At 43.8% G+C, this 20,604-nt stretch overlaps 1 protein-coding gene and 1 pseudogene across 1 annotated transcript in view; both read left to right on the top strand.

Moving 5' to 3' along the window:
• Nucleotides 1-20,604, top strand: part of IFT74 (intraflagellar transport 74) — a 1,698,810-nt gene that overhangs the window by 1,508,022 nt on the left and 170,184 nt on the right. The window contains exon 17 of the mRNA XM_069630923.1: nt 14,373-14,536. Coding sequence (XP_069487024.1) covers nt 14,373-14,536 — 164 coding nt within the window. The remainder of the gene's footprint in view (nt 1-14,372; nt 14,537-20,604) is intronic.
• On the top strand, nt 13,147-14,188 carry LOC138515691 (large ribosomal subunit protein eL31-like; annotated as a pseudogene).

The raw sequence follows: 20,604 nt of genomic DNA, 5'->3' as shown, positions 1-20,604 counted from the left end.
CATTTAACCCATGCTTTTGAATGCTCAGTTTCCTCATCCTCACTGCTGTCTGTGCCTGTGGTGGAGCCCTTGTATTTCTCTATGTGCCTCTTGTTTTTCCTTTTTCCGCTCCATCTCCCCACTGCCCCTGCTGCTGGTCCTGGGCGAATTTCCTGTACCAGACATGCAGGTGCGTAACATATTAACAATACGTTTCTTAATTTTGTTTTTACTTTTCACAGTACCTGTATTTTTCTCTTTCTTGCTTCTTTTCTTGGGGACCTCTGCTGCTTCTCCTGCCGTTGTGCTGGGTGCTTCCCTTCGCCTCTTCTGTCCCTGCGGGAGGGCCTAATCTCCAGCCCCTTCTGATTCACTGCCGCTGGTTTCATCTATCAACAGTGGTGACATCTCCTTTTCTCTGTCTGCTCCACGGAGTGTCTCAGCCACCCACTGAGCCCCAAAATCCTTCTCCGCCTTTCTGGCCCATTCCTTGAATTCTATTGCTCTCTTTGCCCTCTCCTCCGCCACTCTGTCCTCAATGTGCCGCCCTTTTCTGCTTATGGTCTTGCATTTGTGCCACTTTCTCCAAGCGTATGTTTCCTTTGCTGCCCACTGAAAATTGCGGGCGATGTGTCCAGCGTGGGCTTTGCCAAATGACAAAGTGGCCAATGCAGGGATCGAAACCACGTTTTCGTTTCTTGCGCTTTTCCAATTTAAATTGATTCCTCAAATTTTTCTGTCCCCCAACGTGTTGCTCCTTTCCTTGCCCCCCCTGGCGTCCCCGCCGAGCACTCAGAAAATTTCCCCGAAGGGGAAGAGCGAGATGGGTTTTTAAACATAGTCAAGGAGGGAAAGATGCGATTGAAAGGCCAAAAGAAATATCGAGGCTTAGTACCACCAAAAATGAAATACGCCAGTCACGAGTTCAGAAGTACATGTACAATTTTATTGACATATAGCTATCTGGCTCTCAAACACCTCGCAGTGTGTACCAGCAAACACTGTGAGGGGAGAGAGTGCTGTACATTACAAAGACACAGGTATTTATACAGTTGGCCACATTCCCGGTTACATCGTCCAGCCCTTCTCCACATTACTTATTAATTAAGGGTTCATAGCCAGTTCACATAACTAATACAGAATCAATGTTTTCCTCAAACACCAGACATGGTTTTCTGCACACATAACACAATGGTAACATTTGTTTTCAAGCTTAAAGTAAGTCCAGTTTCAAGAAACGAACACAAAGGATTTCTGCAAAGGCACACGGTTTCAGCTGTTCAGCATTCTGTTCTACTGTTTGAACAAGGATGACACTATTGGTATAGACAACATCTAAATGACTGCTCAGATCAACTCTAGTTTAGCGCCATGGTTTCTTATTTCAGGACAAACAATCCACTCTCAGCAGCCACAACATGTTTATCTGCGTTGACACAGTGCAAAGTTAATTTTTCCCTGCTGCAGCTGAAAACACAAAGTTTGACATGAGGCAAAAACAGGAGTTAAACAAAATGGCGGATGATTCTAAAATGGCGGCCTAGTCAGCCTTATTCAGGTTCATTTAAATGCGATTTTCAGTGTGATGCAAATGCGCTTCGGCCAATGTTCGTTATCAAGCAGTATTATGTGAAATATACTTTAACAAGCCCTCCTTTTGGCCTAAGCCAAGAGCATTAAACATTAGCATCATCCGAAGACCATGTATCATCGTCTAAACATCCCGAATCACTATTTCCGGAGACATTAATCGCCATTAACTCCTTGATGGTAATATTCTGCATTACTAAGGCATTAGTAATTTTCTCGGGCATATGTGTCTGCCCAACTTCCTCCTATCATAGAACAAATGACAGGCTGACATTGTATGCAACAACAGCAGAACAGAAAAATGCCAAGGATTACCATTAAGACTGCAAAGATTTTCCAACCCCAAGATCGCAACAAGTCCCAGAACCATGTACTAATATCACAGTTTCCCTCTGGAACGTGTACTTCAGTACTTAAGACATGTAAATTCTTAATTGCCTTAAATATGGTGTGGGAGGAGTCGGGTACAAAAACACAACATGCAGATCCCACCATTTTGCATACCCCACCACGCTCAGCTGAATGATGTCTAACACCATCCTATTTTGGAGAGCCACTAATCTAATAGCCTTTTGCTCTAGCATCATATTATACAAAATGTCAGTGGGCCTATTGATGTTTTTTTCCAATACTCTTGCCAATGTTCTAATATCTTCGGAATTCATTATCTGTCCCCAGAATGTCACAAAGGATTTGGCAACATCACCCAAGACTTGTGAAGGAGTATCACCATTCTCATCTCACCTGGGACGAGTTTTAGAGACTTCAGCAGTGGTGGCGATATATACTCCGGGCAACAATTTACCCAAATTACAAGTACCCTCCCAATCGCTGGGTAACCACGGATAGGCTTCATTGCCACAGACAAAGTACACAGGATCTCCTACATACAAAGGTCTATCTTCACTAGTTAGTACTGCAATATTCGTACATCCCTCAAATATACCCATTCGTTGGGAACCCTCTATTTGTATGCAGAATGGAACGGAGTTTGGACTATGGTTGATGGTATAGGAAGGAGGCATGCCATCCCTATTACCTACGGGAGCTATTTTGAAGGTAATCAACGACTGAAAAGGTCTAGAGAGTCTGTCAGAAGGCCTAATAGAAGCAACATTCAGCTTGCTCCTATTTGCAAACGAAGAACATCCTAAAGGTGTTAAAACTCGCTTTTCAAATTTGTTAAGATTAGTCCCATCAAAATTCCCAGTGACACTATCGTTCCATCAGCCAAAGAATAATGCCCTAAGTGAAGTGTAGCAAGCAGTAGTTAAAGGGAGAGGATTTATATATCAGCCTAGTCCCTTTTCCCCATGTTGTGGCAAATGCGAACACACCCAGTAATTTGTTTTATTCAAAATCGCATGGGTTGCATTCATGTTCATCAAAAGAGTGTAATTATGATAACCCCGTCTGTGTTGGAGGTCTCGAGGAGGAAGAGTGTGCAAATGTACATAAGGTGGAGACACAGTGGAGATACTTGCATTCGGTAACAAAACATCAAGCAGATGTGCATTTTCCAAATACCAGAACCCGAATATTAATGTGATTATTAAACAAGCTACTATTGTGACCAGTGACCATTTGATCTTAGGGGACCATGACCCTTGAAGAGCAGATTTACCATCAGAAAAGTGACCAGCATCCCTTTTTGTACGAGTGGCCTGTAAAATAGGCATAGTTTCTCAGCATCCATTAAGAAGCCTCACTGTTAGGCTTTTTTTTTAGTTCCTCTGTGGGTGGCACCTGACCACGTAGCTTATGTTGATTGAAGGTAACTTTGCCGGTACCCGCTTTTTAGTTATGCAGCAGAGGAACGACGAAGGACTGGCTCAACTGTGGTTTCTTGTGGGCACAGCCTAGCTGCACTTTCCAATTCTATTTACATTCATGTAATGTCAGCAACTCTAAATCTAAATCTGATTCCATGGTCGCAGATCATACCTTGAGACACCAGGTACGGTATGGTCGGTGAACAAAATGTCGTTGTTTCCGTAAGACAATGAAGAAGCAGAAGCAAGATTGATCGACGGTGAAGAAGAATTTGAAGAAGAAGCAACAATCTCCCCAGGCCCCATGGGCTCAGGAAGGATTTCCGTAGAAGAAACAGCAGTCTCCCCAGGCCCCACAGGCTCAGGAAGGATTTCCGTGACACCCTTGGTGTCGATCAGACCAAGCTCGTTGTGAGCATCAAGATCACCAATTCACTTCTCCTCCCCTTTATTGTAGGGCAGAGGAAAAGGAATCCTCTATAAATGCGTCGCGTGGATCCAATGCTTCTTGCTGGTCACTCGTACAGCGGTCTGCGTGTCCAAAAGGATTTGATGCGGTCCTCTCCAATGCGGTGGTAGATAGGAGACCCTCTCAAAGTTTTTCAGTAGGACCCACTGGCCAGGTCAAAGTCGATGACGAGGACCCTCGTATTTTACAGGGAGGGCTGCACGCACCTGTTGATGAATCAAATACAAGTTTTGAGTCAACTGGTCACAGTAATCAGACAGAAGCGGATACTGGATTTCTTTTAACAGTTTGGGTTTTGGAACATTCCACACGTTTGCTCATCTTCCCATTATGATTTCATAGTGGGAGAGCCCTGTCTTTGAATGTGCGGTCGTCCGCATTGATAATAAGGCTATTGGCAAAGTGTCAGGCCATTTCAAGTTACTATTTGCGCACACTTTCGCTATTTTGTTCTTTAAGATTCCGCTATTGCGTTCCACAAGACCGGCACTCCTAGCGTGCCTGGCCGAGTGGAACCGTTTATCAGTCTGTAATCCCGTACAGACTTGCAGGATGACAGCAGCAATAAAATGGCCAGTATCAAATGACTCTCGGCAAGCCAAACCTAGGAAAATATTCCTTAAACACGGTTTTCGCCATTAACATTGCTGTGCCATCTTTTAGTGGAAAAGCCTCAACCCATTTACTGAAGGCGCAGATGACGACTAAAACATTTTATAGTTTTGACAACATTCCATCTCAATAAAATCAAAATGAATCACCTCAAAAGGTATGGAGGGGGGGCAAAACTACCCTTCGGTGCTGGTGTTCCTTTCCCAATATTATGTTGCAAGCATATCATGCAACTATGGACAAAACGCTCAGCAGTTTTCTGAATATTAGTATTATACGAGACAGGATCTAACTGTTTGCAAATCTTTTTAGCACATATATGTGTTGGACCATGAGCCATGGCCACCATAGCATTAACATAGGCATTGGGTAGCATCCATCTTTGTTTTTCATTATCCGCCCAACAACCCTCATCATCTAAGCCCGCTGGACCCTCAGCCCACTGTTCTATTTCATCTGGAGTAGCGTCAGCCTGAATTTCTTTTATACAGCTAATCCCTTTGTCTACCATACAAGTGTCAGTGACCCCTTTTGTTGGATCTAACACATACATTTTTTAATGCAAATCAGTGGTAGTCTGTTTGGCTATTCTGTCAGCAAAAGCGTTTCCTTTTTCTATATCGTCTGTCACTTTCTGGTGAGCGGCACACTTCATTTTTGCTAACTGTGTAGGAAGCGCAAGTGCTGAAAGTAACCGAACTATTAAAGTACCATGCTGAATCTTTGTTCCATGCAAGGTCAAGAAACCTCTCTCAGCCCATAGTCGACCAAAGTTGTGAACTACCCTGAAGGCATATTGGCTATCTGTATATATATTCACACTAGGCCCTTCAGAAAGTTCACAGGCTCTGGTTAACACAATAATCTCTGCAGGCTGCGCAGAATTATGCGGAATTCGTTTGGTTTACACAATAGTGCTTAATGTGGTAATTGCGTAAGCCGTGCTGATGTGAGATGTTGCGTCTGCTTTCTGTTGAATAGAACGTCTACGGAGTGGGGTACAATCACGGTTAAAGAATGACCTAAAACCATACCCTCACTTTGTTTCACAGATGCTGCGGCAGCAGCTACAGCTCTCAAACATCTCGGCAAAGCGCATGCACCAGGGTCTAACGTGGAGGAAAAATAACCGCACAGTCTATTCTTGTCCCCATGTTCCTGTGCCAAAACAGCCAAAGCACATCCATCACATTCATGCACATAAAACACAAAGATCCTTTCATAATTTGGTGTGCCCAAAACCGGTGCTGAACACAACGCAGCCTTGAGCAGGTCAAAAGCATTCTGGCAATCCATGTTCCATGGTAAAGGCAAAGAAATGCCCTTCTTTGTCAATGCCAACATAGGTTTTATCATTAATGAAAAATTCTTATCCAATGTCTACAGTATGAAGCCATGCCTATTAAAGCTCTGACCTCTTTCTGTGTATTTGGGACAGACATATTAGACATGCTTTGTATCCATTCAGGTGTCAGTCTTCTTCCCTCCTTCGACAGGAGATGGCCTAAATAGGCGACCTCCTGTTGACAATACTGAAACTTTTTCAATGAAGCCTTATGCCCATGTTCTGCTAGGTGAATAAGCAGCAACACAGTGCCTTCTTTGCAAGCAACTTCAGAATCAGCAGCTAGAAGTAGATCGTCAATGTACTGCAACAATGTGCAAGTAGAAGGTAACTTAAGCGTATCTTGCTGTTCTTTTAACGCTCTACTATAAATGCTTGGACTCTCAGTGTACCCTTGTGGCACACAAATGAATGTAAACGAGCGTCCCCCTAGGATGGACGCGAACAAATATCTACTTTCAACTTGTACAGGAATACTGAAAAAAGTGTTTTTGAAATCCACAACACTAAAATGTGTAACTGTGGCTGGAATCATAGTTAATATTGTAGTAACATCAGGTACAATCGGAAACTGTGGAGCAACAACCTTATTAATGGCGCGCAAGTCAATAATGATACGAAAAGGAATCGCATTATCCCCTTTCTTATAAACTGGTAGAATCGGACTGTTACACACGCTCCCTGCAATTTCCTCAATCACACCAATGTGTACAAAATCAGAAATAATACTCTTCAAGGCATGTTCACCTTCAACAGAAATCTTATACTGCGGAATACGCTGCAATTTAACACCCGGTTTCAACACAATTTTAACTGGTTCAATGTATAGAATGCTGACGTCATTATCATTAACTACCCATAGACATGTCGGAACCTTATTCAATTCAGTTGGTAAAGGTCTAGACAAAAATTGTGGAACGGAAGTTTGTTGAGGTGAAATCGTTAAATGCACTTCATCCGGAGAACAGTAAATTACAGCATTCAATTCTTTCTATACATTTAATCCCAACAAATTTTCACCACAATTTGTCATCAATAGAAATAGACAAAAATCAGTAAACGGCCCCAGTGAAATCGGTACCGGCTGAGAGACCGGACTAACCACTGGCGTAGCAGAAATGTTGTTCTGTCCTTACAGTGGAATATCTGGAACCCATGAATGATCAATAGAGAACACTTCTGTGCTCTCGTATCTATCAAGAATAGATGCTCCCTATTCCCCACCTTCATTTCAACATAGGGCCCTTTTTGATCGACGGGAATAGGTACCGGTTCCAGACTTTGCTTCGGGCTGTCCTAATGGAACAGTATATTATCAATTGCAAAATCCTCAGGAAAATAGACAGTTGAAGGATTATCGAAAATGTTCCCACTATTAACACTTTGTTGCTGATTATCTTGTGAAGGTGTCTGTTGATTCTGTGCAAAGTGACTTCTGCCTGGACCCCCTATCCCAGGACGGCCTCTGGATCATCTACCCATGGCACCATATGTGCTATTTGATTTCTGCTGAAGGATCGGGAATTTTGCTCGCCAATGACCTTCCTGTCGACAATATACACATTGGTTCATGTGTACAGGACCCAATTGTGCATTACCCTGTGGTGTAAATTGGCCTCTAAACTGTGTATTCCCACCCTGGCTCCTCTAGCTATTTGCTGCAATAATACTCTAGTTTTCAAGCCCCCCCCCTTCCTCTTTTCTGCCTTCTCCTTCTCTGTATTAACCTTATTCTCATAGTATTGAGCCATATGTAACACTTCAGATTGTGATTTCGCTTGCCAAGCGCTCTCAGAAGTCATAGGGCCTCATTACGACCCTGCTGGTCCGGAAAGTATGGTGGCGGTAAAACCACCACCACCGTTGTTTCCGGACTGGCTGATTCAGAGTCCTGCAGGCGGGAGGTGTCACTCCCGCCAGGTCTGACCTGGCAGGATTAACACCACCCGCCTACATAGGACATGGAAACACCGGCTCTGTCATAGACGGAACCGGTGTTTCCATGGTCCCCATTCCCATGGAATCCTATGGAACTCAATGGGAATGGGGATTTACAGAATTCCGCCTCCGGAATTACCAGGTCACCGGGCTCCCTCATCGGCAATTGTAAAGTAGAAAATTTTGAACGATTATAAAGCAACAAGGCTAAATCAAGTGATAAAGTAGTCAAAGCAGTATCGGGCGAAAATGCTCTCTTATAAATGACCATCAAATCGGCGGGACAACAAACCTTTCTCTTCATAAATTCATCTTGTAGATACTCTACCATCACCTGTAACACTTTCCTTTGCATTGCCGGAGCATACTGACTAAACGTGTCATGCACTTCAATGGGAGAAATTGAAACATCTGAAATCCATCTAAGAGCGTCTTTTATGCAAATGCGCATTTCTTCACTCATTGGTTTCAATGGAGGAAGAAATAGTTTCTGCATATATGAAGCTTCCCGTCCATTATCATCCATTTCATCTTTCTGTAACCAATCTAACTCCATTTTCAACTCAAATACCTTCTCTACATGCTCATGTACTTTCTCCGCAGTGTCCCTTGTGCGGGCAAAGACATTCAAATCCCTCAACCCCTGTGGGACATTCATATCCATCAAATCACTCCATACATCAGCTAAATGCGTTCCCATCTGTTCTATCAAAATATCCCCTTGGACAGAAATCGCAACTAAAACAGCTGATTCTTCGCCCTCTTCTATGTACTTTTTAGCCAATTTATGCAATTCTCTTTTTTCTAGCTTTAGATACTGTACCACGAGTCACTATTCTTGAATCAACTCCCGTCCCCTTCAACTACTAAAGGTGGAGAAGAACCACTTGGTAAGGAATCAATAGGTAACAGAGGCAATACCGCTGGCGGTGCAGACGGAATTAAGGAGACAGCAACTGTCGGTAAGTGTGGAGGTGCAGGAGGAGGAACAACAACAGGAAGAGAAACTACAACAGGAAGAGGCACAACAACGGGAGGAGGTACATTAAGAGGCGATGCAGTGGAAACAGTTCTACGTTCATTCAACAATTTATTAATTAATTCATCTGACGTATGAAAATTCTGAGACAGATATATTCTTTGCACATCAAGTTGGAAAGCCCTATCAATACTTCTAATAGATTCTGACTGTTTCTGCTGATCATGCAATGGTGCTTTCTCAGCATTCGTCATGTGTCTACGTGCATGCTTTTCTTTACTTCTAAGTTGCTGCATAGTGGTTCAAGCAGCTACCTCAACCAGTAGACAAAATGCCTACCCTACAATCCCTCCGGATAGGGATGATGAGCTTTACTACGCCCTAGCCAAAAAAAATGTTTCGGCTGGAAGTATGGCCCTGAAATCTGCAAATGCCACTTGCACGTTGGGAAGGCTCACCCACACCCGTTGGGAGTGCATATCCATGGCGGCTGACCATATCACCGAAGGGGAAGAGCGAGATGGGTTTTTAAACCTAGTCTAGGAGGGAAAAGATGCGATTGAAAGACCAAAGGAAATATCGAGGCTTAGTACCACCAAAAATGAAATACGCCAGTCACAAGTTCAGAAGTACATGTACAATTTTATTGACAGATAGCTATCTGGCTCTCAAACGCCTCGCAGTGTGTACCAGCAGACACCGTGAGGGGAGAGAGTGCTGGACATTACAAAGACACAGGTATTTATACACTTGGCCACATTCCCGGTTACATCGTCCAGCCCTTCTCCACATTACTTATTAATTAAGGGTTCATAGCCAGTTCACATAACTAATACAGAATCAATGTTTTCCTCAAACACTAGACATGTTTTTCTGCACACATAACACAATGGTAACATTTGTGTTCAAGCTTAAAGTAAGTCCAGTTTCAAGAAACAAACACAAAGGATTTCTGCAAAGGCACACGCTTTCAGCTATTCAGCATTCTGTTGCACTGTTTGAACAGGGATGACACTGTTGTATAGAAAACATCTAAATGACTGCTCAGTTCAACTCTAGTTTAGCTCCAAAGTTTCTTAGTTCGGGACAAACAATCCACTCTCAGCAGCCACAACGTGTTTATCTGCATTGACACAGTACAAAGTTCATTTTTCCCTGCTGCAGCTGAAAACACAAAGTTTAACATGAGGCAAAAACAGGAGTTAAACAAAATAGCGTATGATTCTAAAATTGTCAGGGACTCAGGTAGGCAGAGACAAGGACAGGCTAGACGTAGGGGTGTTGTGGGTACTGTTTTGGGCACTGGAGGGGAAAGACAAACAAAGATGCAACCATACAAAAGGCTGCTTTGCCCCATGTGCAGGAGAAAGGGTCTAAAGACTGCGTTTCCCAGCAGCCGGCGCCAAAGGACTACAATCCCCAGCATGCCCAGGGACGTTTTGGGCCAATCAGGAACCAGGATGGGCGCGGCCGCCCCATCGCGCATGCGCAGAGCCCCGAGCACGGGGCTTGCGCTTGAGACTCCATGCCGACAAGACGTGTGGACCGGAGCTCCAGCAAAACTACACGCGAGGGGCCCAGCCCCACCCGAGCAGCAGCCCGGCCCCTCGCCCACACGAGATAAGTACTCCTCTTTGTTCAGGGCCCAAAGGGATCGAGGGGGAAGTGCAGGGGGCGATTGCTTGCCACCCCAGAGCCCCTGCACCGCTACGAAAAAGCTAAGTGCTTAGAGCTTCGGCGCTCAATGTGCCGGCGGCATTCTTTTGGGATACATTGACCTGTGCGGGCGTTTTGTCATTTGGGGTGTTTCCGCCTCTTGGAGACCATAGCAGATCCGTGAGGCGAAAACACAGCACCGGAGACACCTGCCACAGTTTTGGGGCACAAATCGATCACGAGGGTCTGCAGGAAGATCGCTTGTGCATTTGAACATGTTTGCAGGGATCTGCAAGGAGATCGCTTGCGTAGCATAGTGCAATAGCACTATACAGGTCTTGAGGGGGGCATTAGAGAGTGTGTCTGTGTGAGTGAGTCTGCATGAGGTGAATGCAGATAATAACAGAGGGCATGTTCTAATGCTTGTTAATTTCTTTTAGCTTGGACCTTTTGAGAAACAACCCTTCAGACGTGCCAAGGACGTGACTGCTCTTCATGGACAGGACACAGAAGACCAGAGCTAAGTTGCATGCTAACTCCTGTACTGTTCCGGTGACTTAGGGTTAGGCAGAGTTAAACTGTTCTTATGTGCAAATTGGTGCTAATGTACAAGTAGCTAGTAAGGGCTGGGAACACCAGAACACAAGTAAGCAGCAACCAAACTTTCCCTGTAGAACTCCCCATTCCCACCCATAACCTCTACCTCACCCTCAATCCGGTTTACCTAATTCCCCCTACCTATCCAATCATCGAGACCCTAACCCTCCTTCCCTGCTCTGGTCCAGGAAACCCGTGTAAGCTCCGACTTGCGGGCTCCACGACCAAAGTGGGGGTGGTTGGTACTGCGTCGCTCCTGCGCCTTGGATTCTGGACTTCGTGACAAAAATGATGGCATAGTCAGCCTTATTCAGGTTCGTTTAAATGCGATTTTCAGTGCGATGCGAATGCGCTTCGGCCAATGTCCGTTATCAAGCAGTATTATGTGAAATATACTTTAACAGCGATGTGCAAATCCCTCCAGACTGGTTTTGACTCTGCTGACAGTATCAGCAGAGCTATGGCGGCGAGTACAGTAATGCGCATGTTTACCTGATTGATAGTCAGGAATTGCTCTAGACGTACAATCCACAAATTGGGTATGCAATAACCAAACAGACATTATCTAGATGGAATATATTGGCAATATCAGAATGCTACAGACTGGTGGGAAAGGATCCTCCAGGAGGACTACGGGCTCATTCGACCAGAGGTATGGCAACTTCCTCTGTTTTACAGAGGGGAGTATCAATAAAGGACCTCTGTGCGACTTCCACATGGTCGTCTGTACATACTTCCACCAAACATTATAGTTTATGCTCTTCCTCAGGTAGGGAAACTATATTTGGTAAAGTAGTGTTGAATTCCGTGCACACACACCCATGAAAACTATTTAATTGTCATATTAAATTCTGACTCTCTCCTCCAGTAAAGCTAAAAACTGCTTTGGGAGTGTATCAAAAGTTAAGCAATACGTGGGAGGACACAATCCATTTGAAGAACAAGTTACTTCCCCATGGTAAAGTTCTTTCGACTGGTTGATCCTCCCACGTATTCCTTATCGGCCCTCCCAACCTACCCCGCAGTAGAATTTCCCTTGCGATTACAGTCTGCGCTGTCTCAGGAGGAGTAACCGTCAGGTCTAAGATAAATCCTTCACTTGTAAAAACAGAACTGAAGCAGTGGGCGCTGCACGTGCTACATATACCCTTTGGTGACGTCGACATCGAGACGGCTGCCTCCAAGGGACATTGGGTCAACAGGCATTGACGCACAGCACCCCCCATGCTGATAAAAAAATTCCGAACCAGCAAAGCTATATATTGGAAATATCAAAAGCTAAGGAATACTCAGGAGGAGCATCCAGTCAAAAGAACGTTACATGGGGTAAGTAACTTGTTCCTCTTCATGATCTCTTCCTATCCTTGGTTACCCTCAAAGCAATCAATGTTGCACCTTGCGGTGTGTCCAGTTTGTGGATCTAGCAATTAAAATGACACCCCCCATCTCTAATTAACCTCCAATAGCTTGCTTTTACATGACACATCCCCTTCAAAATATTCCTCTCACTTTCAAAGCTCTTTCAGCGGATCAACCATTTTATGGGACATCAATGCTTTCCCCTGCCAGAGCTTCAGCAAAGGGTAGAGGAGATTCCCACTGTCTCGATATTGCAGTTTTGAATGAATTTAGAAACATAGCACAAGATTTCTCTGCAATTATCCCAACATTATGGATCAGCCCCTATCCGACTTCTGCCTGGGATTAGACTTTTTTTTCTCCATTTCACCATCTGCTAAAGTCTTTTCTATTCAAATGCTCATTTTAGCCAACTACTAGGCTTGTCCACTGCAAGCCTCTATACACATCCCACACCATCAGTGTATGCCATTAAACCCCTGCTTTGCAATGACGTAACTGCAAATAATATCTGGACCCTGTTCTATGCATCTTTATTCTGTAAATCTCATGCGCACCGCTTTGTGTAACCCATCAATTTAAGACACTGGTCAGCAACAATATTTTCTGTTCCACTTTTATTTCTTCTTCTCTGTAAAGCTCTGTACATGACAAGACTGTGCACAGCTATTTGTAATCCCATTGCCTCGTTCAATTGTCCTCCATAAAGTGCTCTGTTTTCTTCCTGGTTATTGTGACAATTATGTAAGGGTGTTAAAGAAGTCAATCATGGGTATCCCTTTCGTAGCCGTTTCAGGATATTAATGATGGTTAATGGCCCAAAATGTCGCCCTCAGAATTCCGACTCCTGCTTTCCGTCATTGGCTCCCTAGCAAGATGGCTCCTGCAAAGAAAGGGGGTGAGAAGAAGAAAGGCAGGTCTGCCATCAACGAGGTGGTAACTAGGAATACACCATCAATGTCCACAAGCAAATCCATGGAATAGGCTTCAAGAGACGTGCACCTCGTGCCCTGAAGGCAATCCGGAAATTTGCTGTTAAAGAGATGGGGACTCCAGATGTTCGCATTGACCCCAGATTAAACAAAGCAGTTTGGGCTAGAGGGGTCAGGAATGTTCCATATCATATGCGTGTGCGTTTGTCAAGGAAACGTAACGAGGATGAAGATTCTCCCAATAAACTGTACACATTGGTCACTTATGTACCAGTCACCACATTTAAAGGTCTCCAAACAATCAACGTTGATGAGAACCGAGGTTTTTCTTCGGAAAAAAAAGAATTCCGACTCCCGAAATCCCGACTTTTTTCGACCCCCCCCCCCTTAGACCACATATATATGTGGGTGGGTATGGGATATAATAGTAGTGTTGGGTGCAGGGGGGTCTCCCCTAGCATATGTATGTGGTGTAAAGAGGGTTGGAGGAATAAAAAGGAAAAAATAAAAGTCAGCATTTTTCAGCCTTCGGAATTCTGGGGGTCGTGGTAATCACATAGATCCTTAATGATGTCTCCCACAGGACAGATAATCTGAATGCATCTACATATGGTTTGGTTTTATAGACATTACTGCATCTTCATTGGAATGGTACTGACCTGGCAGTGCTATGAATTACAAAGGTCTGGGATGTCATTTCTCAATGCTATGTCTAAATGGCACAGGTTAAGGGCGCACACAGGATGTCTTGGTTTTGTTGAAGGTAATACTGAGGGATTGATGTTGGGTCGATCTATGGACTTTTGAATTTTTGGGGCATTGCAATCTCTGGGATACCCTAACACGAGGAATGTACTGGTACACTGTTGCTGGCATGGAACTGCTGTGACGTTACCTTGTGAGTATGAAAGTTTTCCTTTACACAGATGCTCCATTGCTTCACAAGTCACTAATGGCTAGGCCTCACATGACCATGTCTCTCCCATGGCCCAAGTGTGAAACTGAATACAATATTTCATTTTTCAAAGGTGTGTACATTATGTGTTAATGGGCGAAACATGGAAGGAAAACGTGCATTTTCTTTAAGTGTATAGAATGTATTTAAATGTTTCTAATAATTATGAAATATGTTTGTGTTAATTAGAAAGTCAACGCTTGCAGCAAGACCTGCAGAAGGTGGAACAACTGGAAAGTAAAATAAATTCTGAGCTGAGTTCCCTGAAGGACAAAATACTCCAAATGACAGAGGAATTGGGGAAATACAACAATTTGGATGCTCTGAAAGCCTCTGGAGAAGAAAAGAAAAGGGTAATTGGTAGCCTAACATGTTTTTTACAAAGATGTCTTGTGGCCAGTGGTTGACCCTTAATGCTTGCTGATGTCTTCACTGCATCGTGTTAGCTTTTGGAGGTCCATATATGGATTCTTAGTGCAAACCTTATTCGCACAGAATGAAGCTGTACAAGGGGCGAGCAATGTATCATTTGATGGCAGTGTGTGGCAGTGTGTTTTGGGCTCAGTGAGCTTTTTCATTTCCTAGCTGAACTGATTCTGTGGGGAGATTGCCCAATGCAGGCTGCTAAAGATTCTGGCTGTGTAGCAGAAATAAATCCTCTTTTCCATGTTTTTCCTTGCTGCAGTACTTGATTTTGGAGCCGGAACTCAACTCCTCCCCCTCTCAAAGCCATCCAGCACTCAGCTGCATGGCTTTCAACCACATCAGCAGTCCTGCGAGAAGTATGCTGCCTGTCATTGCTTGGAATGTGATGCAAGCAGTTCTAAGGGTGACGCATGCTTGAAGTGAGAGGCAGCATACTTCTCGCAGGATTGCTGATGTGGTTGACAGCCATGCAGATGAGTGGTGGATGGCTTTGAGAGGGGTCGGAGTTGATGATGGGATGGCTGTCAAAAGAGCTTTGCTAGCGTCCATCTTGGTAAAAGCTAAGGATCCGTTGTTACCAGGGAGTATCGGCTTGAGTTTACAAAATAGAGCAGGCAACATATCATTCGAGGTTTTTTTAGTGATAGGGGTCTTAAATGAAGAGTTGAGGGTGAAGCTGAGAGACTTTGAGGGTCATTTTCCAAGTCCCCAACATGGGTTAACATGTGTAGAAACAGGGTCTGCACATTAATGTCTGCTTTTACACCTTGTTTTCCGATCCCAGGGCCTTTTTTTGTTCAGGCAGACGGGGCCCTGAACAGACTATCCGTGTCTGTAATGCATCCCTGCTTCTCCTGAAAGCAGTGCACATTTTAACGCCAGCAAACATTATCATGCTAGTATTAAACTAATGGCGTTTTTTGGAATCTGCCTGCTTTTTACACATGGAAACAGCAGGCAGATTCATTACGAATCCATTGTAAATACTACACGCAATCTTTAGTTGCTGTTGGCATTTACGCTTTTTTCCAACACTTAGTGGAAAACAAAGATGTGAAGGCGTCTTTGTTTGCTGTACACTGCCTGATGGACATAATTAAAATCGCACGCATGGGACATTTTGCATGGGAGTGCAAATGTGAATGGTCCCCTCTGTGTAATTTACTCTTGAAATTAAAATGACCCCATTACGTGGATGAATGAGTATCTGGCCAGTTGCATACCTGCCAGCTAACTCTGGACTCTTACTTTCTTGGTGGGGTCACTGGGGAGATTGAAATCGGGTTTAGCTGTTAGTTTGTGTTTATTCATGTTTTTTTTTGTCTGTGTGCGTTTCGCTCTTAACTCTTTAGTAAGAGCTTCCTCAAATCGAAGATAAAAAATGTGTCCATCCCGAATCCTTGTAGACTTTCAATGCTGGTTCGATTTAAGAAAATGTAAAATCTAAATGCATTTTGTATGCCGAATATATTCAGTGTTTGATTGGATCTTCACATAAGCAAGATATGACAGCCAATCCCACATGCCAGTGTATCCCCCCTTCAGTATTCTAAAATGCGATCTTGGACTAACAGACTGGTATTGTAAGTTAGAATGCATCTTATAATGTTGCAAAATAGGCTACACATGGAATCCCTAGATCTTGCGTCGATTTGGATCCCGTCCTGGCCCAAATGGTCTCAGGGTTCGAAATTGCTCTGAGCTATTTAGCTCCTGCTTCTAGCCTAGGAGACCCTGGTTAGCTTGAAACAATCAGTTACCAGGAGCTACTTGTGTCTCCCCAGGTCAACTGACTGACACCATACAAACATGTGATATTTACTGTTTGTTATAATGGTGAATAAAGGATACATCTGATGGACATTTAAAGAAGAATGGAAATACATTAGACAAAAATTTAGTGTATGCATCTCATGCACAAATAAACATTTCAGTGCGCCGTGTACTAGCTCCTGGTTGTACCGAAGTAGATCCTTCTTACTTGTGATGCCCAATACCCAGGACCTGCTTTTAGCTCCTGCTCAAGTCTCAGTTTCGACCCCTGTGGTCTTCAAGCTTTGATGTGGGAGGGGTGCCGCAGACTCTTTAAAAAGGGATTACATTGACTTTTTTAACATAATGATGAAAGTGACTGTTTACTGCTTATTATTTTTATTAAAAGCAATCTGCTTATATTTAATAGAGCCTGGTACCCCCTTGGACATCCTTTGGGGCCCCTGGGATGGACTGTTCCAAGTGCTCAATCATGAGATCTTCATTAATATTCATAAGCACCCTATGTCTTTGCGCTTATTTGGTTATGCCCTAGGTGCTGCCAATGGTCGCTGTGAGCGAGTTTCAATACAACAGAGTTGTAAACCCATTTATGTCTGAAAGGTGAAGTGTTCTGGCGTTTGGCATAGGGTATTGCCTTTTCTCTGGTGCCTTCCTCGACTTCTGGCTTTCTGTATTGGTGAAAGGTTTTTAATTTGGCACCTTCAATTTGTTTAAATGGCACTGGGTGGTCAGGCATTAAGCCTGTTAATTTTGTCCTATAATCTTAAATGATTTCAGTGGCTCTTCGACCATGTTCATTCCACACCATACGTAACACAAGAGATCACATCTTATTCAGAAAACTCCTCAAATCCTGGCTCTTCACCCCGTAAATAGAAAGAATGCCTATTGGGGCATATACACAGCTGCAACAATGCTGAGAGAAGAAACTGATGCTCCCTATCCCCCTAAGCTACCGCCCATAAACAGAAGTTAGGGAAGATCAATGTACGGCATATCAACGTACCACCGTAAAGAAAGAACCATAACAGAGAGATTGGGACGGAAGGGTAATGATGATATAGCAGTAACACCTGGGCCTACAAAGTACACCCAGGCTTAAATGGACCATTGACAGGAATGGATAGGAACGGAGTGGGTGATTGTTAAAGTACAACACCAATACCATAGTGGGGTGACAATGCACGCCCCTACCTAGTACACCAAGTTCGAAATAACACAGCTGGTAACGTGCCACGCCATCACTCGTAACAATTAGACGGACAGGAAAGAAAAAGTGAAAGAATATACCTACCCATAGGACAACCGGATACACAGAATAAGAATTATAACGACTAAGACATATAACCCACTAACCCAAAGCTAAAATCTGTGCACACTTAAGGAATAGTTCGGTCAGAATTTTATATTGGCCCTGCGGGTCGGCCATGTGTTTTTAAGCCTAAGTCGGTCGATATAAGAAAAATTTCCTATGGACCTTACCCGAGTTTTCGTCCATTAAACACGCAAAAACAGGCAGTAGGGCGCCGCCATTTTGTGATAATCTTATCACTTGCCGCATCGCCCTGTGTGACCTGCTTTTGCGGCACTAAATCATATCCCCCGTCCCTGAGCCTGACCCTGAGCCCGAACATTCATATTCCCCACCTCTCTCCGTGACGTTACTGTGCTGCGTAGGCAAACGCACCCAGTGGTCTTCTACGCGACTTCACATAGAACCCGGAAACCAAAACAGATCAACTCACAACACAGCGCGCCACAACTCGGAATATGAAACTGTACTTTAAAATCAAACAGCAATACGGTACATTTGGTAAAGTACATTTATTTGACATTAAATGTTTAGAGAATATTCAGCAATTGGCATATTAAATCCGAATGGAATTTTTTTTCTTTGCTCTCGATCCGCAAATCCTCTAAAGTTTATCGTGAGTCACGTGCTGTTCCTTTATGGTACACAGGGTGTTGGTTTTCGTTAAAAGAAGCACTTTGGTCGCACAGTGAATCGCAAGGCTCTTCCATCAACTAGGCACTAGGCCACCGTAAAGGTTGATATGTTGCTTCTAGCCGCTAGTACTGCGTAAGGGCACATGGGCCCTTGGTGATCGTCCCATAAGATAGTCAATGTAGAGTAGTTGTTTACAAGAAGCTGCAGCTGGCGATTGAAGAAACCATCGGCCGGGGTCTGGAATAGGTGGCAGTCGCAGTACGGTAGGATGTACCCGTTTTGAAAACATAAAAATTGAAATTAGTCTCGCCAGCCGATCTTTATTACTATTATTCATTTTATTTATTAGGGTCGAGGTGAAACTATTTGCTTGCGAGGATAGTGCAATGGAGTATGTTCGGCTCTAAAAGCAATGCAAAAACTGACGAAAGAAATCGAGGTTAACACACAAAGTAATGATTTATTAACGTTGAACCACTGAGAAACGGCTATTTGTCTACATGCATGTCGAATGGACAAATGCATGCCCATGTGCCCGGTAGAAAGACAATCCCACAAATGTTTTACTTGCTCCTCATTGTAATATATCACACAGAACGAGCAAGTACAACTTAACCTGTCTTTAACTGAACGCTATTGTTATTATATTCCGGTATAAAATCGTCTAAAGAGTTACTTACATTATATTTGCCATTTCCATTGTCTGGGTAATGCAGTCCGTAAATTGCACTCTGTTTGTGGCAACTATTTTTCATATACTGAACTAACATGAAACTCAGTGTAGTTTCAGAATTTTCAGCCTTATCGTCTCTTACGTTATTGCACCCCTCCTTCAAATGAAGTCCTTTCGGCATGGTCCCTGTCTCTCAAGGTCAAAAAACATTAGAAGCTTGAAAAATCAAAGCCGCTGACCTTCAATCTGCATGAGCATACATTCTTACTTTGCAATATCCCGTGTAAAGCCATCTGTGAAAACTTGGAATTTTCAACTCCATCTTTCTACTAGGCCTCAATGTGCTAATGCAAACTGGCTTCTCTCCCATCAGCATCGCCTCGCTTGGCGCGTTCTAAGGCGCCCAATTTTGTCCTTGTTGTCTGCGAGCTTTGCAGCCCTAGAGAACCATAACTATGGAGACATTGGGCCTCATTACACGGTAGGCGGTAACCATGGCGCTATTAGCGCCATGGTTGCCGCCGGTATTTTACCGTGTCCGCCTTGGTGGATGGCGGAATTACCGCCCTTCTCCAAGGTGAGCGGGGGCGGTAATTCCCCATTCACCAAGGCACTTCCCCATTCCCATTTTTGCCCCCATAGGGCATAATGGGAATGGAAAAGGCGCTAATTACGGTACCGCAAATTGCGGTACCGTAATTAGCACCAAGGTCCCTTGCAGCACCCTACTTTAACGGCTGGTAAAACCAGCCGTTAAGGTCGGGTCCCGCAAAGGGAACTCGTAGTAAGGCGGTAAGGGTTTACTGGTACCGGTGCCCTTACCGGTACCGGTAAACCCTTACCGCCTACCGTGTAATGAGGCCCATTGACTTTTTGGGGGAAGGTCAGTAAAAGTATAAAGTACCCGAGGAGTTGAGTTGAAAGTGAGATTTATTGTTTGTTTGTTTTATTATTTGCAATGCACAAGCCTCCCCTCAGTTAACAGTGCGCAGCATTTACATGAGATTGCAAAGCTTAGTTACAGCAACAAAAATGTATACATACACATATTGACAAGGTCAGCGATATGAGATGAATAGAGAGAGAAGTCAAAGATGACACCCAGGTTGTTCGCCACCCAGGATGGTGAAGGGAGGGATTATGGTTAGCATACTTTGTATATACACTGTACAATAACATTTTTTTCAAAAAGACAATCAGATTACAATGATTTAAACCGGGATGTGTACTTCTCAACAAGCTCTGCTTTGGGTGGACATGGCACAGTGGCAATGTTTGGTGGCAATGCATCAGTGCTCTGCACAGAATCGCTCAAAATTTAATGTCTGTGCTTCTCTAGTATATTAACAATAAGGCCTTTAACAAAGTCGAACCCCATTTCCTCATATACTGCTTTCACCACCCATTTCTTATTTCTTTTTGCAAAGGCCGTAGTGTAGCAAAGCATCCCTACATTTCCCATAGTCCTAGATTGTTCACGGCACACATTCTCGTTATGGGCCAAGACCGCTAGTAGAGTCCTATGTTTCATGCCCTGTATGCCGAAATGCAATTGCTTTGGCCTGTACTTTAGGCACATATTGTGGAACACCTCCAAA

Source organism: Ambystoma mexicanum, chromosome 6q, assembly GCF_040938575.1.
Source record: "Ambystoma mexicanum isolate Mex_15411 chromosome 6q, UKY_AmexF1_1, whole genome shotgun sequence".
Classification (NCBI taxonomy): Eukaryota; Metazoa; Chordata; class Amphibia; order Caudata; family Ambystomatidae; genus Ambystoma; species Ambystoma mexicanum.
The sequence above is the reverse complement of the archived record's forward strand: the minus strand, read 5'-3'. Positions and strand labels throughout refer to the sequence as shown.